At 39.7% G+C, this 5,274-nt stretch overlaps 1 protein-coding gene across 1 annotated transcript; it reads left to right on the top strand.

The window, feature by feature from the left end:
• The first annotated feature begins 3,864 nt into the window (after positions 1-3,864).
• Positions 3,865-5,061, top strand: LOC140180262 (uncharacterized). The gene is made up of 2 exons (XM_072220716.1): positions 3,865-4,743; positions 5,014-5,061. Exons 1-2 carry the CDS (start codon positions 3,865-3,867, stop codon positions 5,059-5,061), a joined length of 927 nt encoding a protein of 308 aa, XP_072076817.1.
• Positions 5,062-5,274: the final 213 nt, after the last annotated feature.

The raw sequence follows: 5,274 nt of genomic DNA on the forward strand, positions 1-5,274 counted from the left end.
AATCTCTAATAACAAGCAAAACCAACACTATCACCCGAACCAAAATAACTAGCATCACAATTAATCTTAAAAGTACTATTGGATGGGGAATTCCAAAAACTATTTAGAGTAGAGGGAAGGGACATACGTTGTAATTCAAAAATATTCCTAAACTCCTTTTCTAAAGTTAATGCCAGACAAATCACTTTTTCCGGAGGCCAAGTTTCATGAGGATTAAAGATATCATTATTCTTTGCTCTTCATATCCATCAAAGTCCCAAAAAGAACTTGAACGAATGCTCTCTGCTATGATACAAGAACTAGTTCTTCAATTCCAAAGGATGACAAGAAATTTCCAAAGTTAAAAGTGAGACTCGAATTTGCAATCTCTAAATGAGTATGGAGAGATTATGTCATTTGAGCTATACCTCATTGGCAAATTAACTTTTGATATTTTTTTCAAAGTTAGGAGTGAGACTCGAACCCATAACCTCTAAGTGAGTATGAAAAAATTATGTCATTTAAGTTATAATTCGTTGGTAATTAACTTTTGATAATTAATATATATAAATATAATTAAAAAAATGTATTAATATGTTATCTAACTATTTGCATGTTATATGGTTTGTATATTAAACAATTTTTTTAAAATTGTAAATAAACAAATCTATATCTACTTTGTGAGGAATAGGACACTACCTTCAAGTATAAAATCTCAGAAAGTGAATTTGAGTTATCAGTTTACTTCCGAAGTAGAGAAGTCACAATTCCAATATCTCAGAATTAGATCTTACTTATGAAATTGCTAATATAATACACGAGAAGGAGAATTAATTGTCCTTAAAATCCTTTGGGCTTATGAGAAAGAGAAATATGAGTTTAGATTTTAAAGTGAAAACTTAAGTGGAGTTTTGATAGCAATTTCTAAAGTCTTTAAGCAAATTGAAATAGCAATAAACAACGAAAGATGAATTCAAAAAATATTATACAATCATGTATACTAGTTCGACTAGCACTTGCCTAAATCTATTTCTCATTAATAGTTGTAATTTTTACGATAAAACAGTGTTATATGATTTTTTTATAAGTTTTTTTTAGATTAAATAAGTTTAACTTAGATTTCACACATTTTAAGTATCCTAAATATTTTTTATAAGTCTTTTCGAGTTTAATTGTAACACCTTATCACACAAAATCTTATGCTTAAGTCATAAGATAGAGGTGGTGAGGTATTACGACATATATATATATATAGTTGAAAAAGATTTATAACTAGCTAGGAGCCTTTAAAAAAAATTTAAAACAAAAGTTGTAATGCTCATGTAAACGGAAAACTTGCATACGAAAAAACGTAAGATATATATATATATATATATATATATAATAAAAGAGGAAGTGCCAAAAGATATAAGATATTCAAGCTCCAGACTCAACCTGCGAAACCAAAGTTAGCTGGAGAATATTTACATAAATATACATAATCCAAAATATCCCAAAACAAATAAAACAACAACCTGTTTCTCCATATCGACCTTTAAGATGGACAAAATAAAGTTAAATATACAGAGGAGAATCTAAAGACAGAATAATAAAGATATAAGCTCAAAATACGGCATCCCAATATATAACACTTCGCTTGCAAAATGAACTCTAGATGCTTATCGAGGTGCCTCTCGACTTGCTTCTGAAAAACAACAATATCGTATGGGATGGGAACTGGGGTTCTCACATATATAATAAATAAGGTCTTGGAAAATCCAGAAGCAATCCTAAAATTTTGACACTCAGATATAAACTTAAAGGAATAAACTGAACCATAAATTTGATAAAACTCTCTAAGATACCCAAGTTATAATATAACTCTAACCCTGTAGTTTACTTTCTGTCTAATTTAATTATAACCCTTGCTTTCACTTTCACCTAACATAACATTTTATCATTTTATTGCTTACTAATAAATCATTGTTAACCAACCTGTTCATACCATGGGTCGAGCTATGTGAGTCGGGTTGGATGAAGACAAAACCACTGACCTTTTATAAAAGTTGGTCGACACCGACCTCTTATAAAAATTGGTCGACACCGACTTCTGCCCAAAGAGCTCGACCAAGTTGCTATAAGGGCCCAAGTAGGCCCAAAAAGGTCACAGCCCACCTGAAGGCATCTGGCCAAAGATAAAGGAGACTCACCCACAAAAGATAAAATAAGAAAACTAACTTATCTCAAAGGGAGGTCACTCCACACTACTATAAATATACTGGAGCACCTAGGTATAACTCATACTCTGATTCTATATAAAAACCTGCTCAAAGCCCATGCTAACTTAGGCATCGGAGTCTCTTGCAGATACCACCCCCCTCCGGTGATCAAGGATCAGCAACATATCAAGGATCAGCAAGTCGGACATAACTGTACCGACCAGCATAGAAGATCTCGTCCGAGATCAACCTTCAGTTTCAGGTAACCCTCGGAACATTGGCGCCGTTGCCGGCGAACCTGGAAGTTATCCCATCATCATGGCGGATAACCTTGACAACGATCACAACTCCAGTTTGGAAGAAAGAACCCCGCTTAAAAATACGTATACCACATCAAAGGATGTGCCTCAAACCAAGGGAGATAAGCAATCCCCAAACGCCAAAATCTTAGATGCCCTTCGTGAGCAGCAGAATCGCCTTAAACAGCTCGAGCAAGAGGCCGCACTTCAGCGGGAGGCCGAGAGAGACCTCCGACGGGAAGCGAGACGTCGCCGAGAGCTAGAAGATAAGTTCGCAAAGCTCGAGGCTGATCTCAAAACCATAACTACTCTTTCCAACAATGAAGATAACTCCCGCAAGGATCAAGATCCATTCACTAAAGAGATCATGAAAACTAAAGTCCCAAAGGACTTCAAAGCTCCTGACATGACCCCATACGATGGTACGACTGATTCAAGCCATCATCTCAGCAATTTCAGAAGAAGGATGTATCTCACAGAGGCTTCAGATGCAATTCGATGCAAAGCCTTCCCGACTACCCTGACAAAAACAGCAATAAAGTGGTTCGACAGCTTGCCTCCAAGATCAATCGCAAGTTTTGAAGACCTAGCCAAAAAATTCCTCGCCAGGTTCTCCATCCAAAAGGACAAGAGCAAACACGCTCCAAGCTTACTGGGAGTTAAACAAGGAGATTGAGAAAGCCTTTGCAGCTACATGGAAAGGTTCAACAAAGCATGTATCGACATACAAAGTCTCCCAACAGAAGCGGCCATCATGGGGCTCATCAACGGCCTGAGAGAAGGACCTTTTAGCCACTCAATATCCAAAAAGTCTAACATCCCTGAATGAGATACAAGAACGGGCAGAAAAGTATATCAATATGGAGGAAAATTCTCGATTAGGAGAAACCTCAAAATCCGGATTTTCCTACCCATCTCGAGATAAGGATAAAGAGTCCAGGAAAAAGGAAGATCAGCCTGCTGAGAAACCTCGAAAGTACCACAGTTACACTCCGCTCAGAGTGTCCCTTGTGGATGTATACAGAGAGATATGCAACACTGAAAAGATCCCGCCCCCTCATCCGATTAAACATAAAAAAGGAGGAGAAAATCGGACAGAGTATTGCAAATATCACCAAATCTATGGACATTCCACCAACGACTACTTTGATCTAAAGAATGTCATTGAAAAACTGGCACGAGAAGGGCGACTAGATCGGTTCCTAGCCAATAAAGCAGTTGAGCCAAGAAAAAGAAGACGGGATGATGAGGTCGGACGAGTTGAACGTCCCAATCGTATCACGGAAAGGCATGTCCACATGATCAGTGGAGGATTCGCAGGAGGAGGGATCTCTAAGTCATCACGCAAATGACACCTTAAAGATGTGTATCATGTTGGAGGAAAAGACATGTTGATCGACCTCCCCAACATCACCTTCACTCAAGAAGACGCTGTGGGCATCATCCCAGGGCATGATGACCCCATGGTCATTACCATAATACTTGCCAATGCTAACCTCCACCGAACATTAATCGACCAGGAAAGCTCCGCGGACATCTTGTTCAAATCCGCCTTTGACAAGCTTGGACCGCAAGATAAAGAGCTCAGAGCGTATCCGAATAGCTTGTTCGGACTCAGAGACACCCCGATTCAACCACTAGGATACATCTCCATACATACAACTTTTGGGAAAGGAACTCGGTCCAGGACGTTGAGCATAGACTACATTGTAGTCAACGTGAGCTCGGCCTACAACGCATTGATAGGTCGAACTATGTTAAACCAGCTTACCGCCGTGGTCTCCACCCTACACCTATGCATGAAGTTTCCTGCTCCGGAAGGGATCGCTACCATTAAGGGAGACCAAAAACTCGCACGACCCTCTTACAACAAAAGTCTGAATCTTAAAGGAGACCCCAGAGAAAAGGAAACCAATACTATAGAACTCGGGGGAATTCAAGCTCGCGAAGAACTCCGCCCTCAGCCAGAAGGTGAGACTCGAGAAGTTCAAATTGGAGATAATCCAAACAAAACAACAAATATAGGAGCGAATATGAGAGAAGACTTAAAGGAATTGCTAATAAAACTCCTAAGAGAAAATTCCGATCTCTTTGCATGGAAGGCCGCCGTCATGCCGGGTATTGATCCTGGACTAATGTGCCACAAGTTAGCCGTATACCCAGGGTTTCGACCAGTACAACAAAAACATAGGAAGCTCGGCCCAGAAAGGTCGCAAGCTGTAGAGGAACAGGTACAGGCTTTGCTGGAGGCAGGGTTCATAAGGGAGGTAAAATATCCACTATGGCTAGCCAATGTGGTGTTGGTCAAAAAGTCAAACGGAAGTGGCGGATGTGCACCGATTACACCGACCTCAACAAAGCCTGCCCAAAAGATCCCTACCCACTCCCGAACATCGACACACTGGTCGACGCTTCGTCAGGCTATCAATACCTCTCCTTCATGGACGCTTACTTGGGATACAACCAGATCCCAATGTATCAACCCGACCAAGAGAAGACATCATTCTTAACCCCAAAAGCAAACTATTGCTATATAGTTATGCCCTTCGGACTCAAGAACGCAGTGGTTACCTACCAAAGACTGATGAACAAAGTCTTCGCTTATCACATTGGAAAGCTAATGGAGGTTTATGTAGACGACATGCTGGTAAAAACACAAAGTGAGGAATCATTGTTGCCCGACCTCACTAAAGTGTTCGACACCATAAGAAAACATGGCATGCGACTTAACCCCGCAAAGTGTACCTTTGCGGTAGAAGCTGGCAAATTCCTGGGCTTTATGCTCACCCAAAGAGGAA

The sequence above is a fragment of the Arachis hypogaea genome, chromosome 16, assembly GCF_003086295.3.
Source record: "Arachis hypogaea cultivar Tifrunner chromosome 16, arahy.Tifrunner.gnm2.J5K5, whole genome shotgun sequence".
Classification (NCBI taxonomy): Eukaryota; Viridiplantae; Streptophyta; class Magnoliopsida; order Fabales; family Fabaceae; genus Arachis; species Arachis hypogaea.

What these genes read in the sequence shown, in the direction of transcription:
- LOC140180262 (XM_072220716.1), top strand. Translation starts at nt 3,865, where the DNA reads ATGTTGATCGACCTCCCCAACATCACCTTCACTCAAGAAGACGCTGTG. An exon ending in AGGCAGGGTTCATAAGGGAG is followed by an intron (nt 4,744 to 5,013) that starts GTAAAATATCCA and finishes ATTGCTATATAG; the next exon opens with TTATGCCCTTCGGACTCAAG.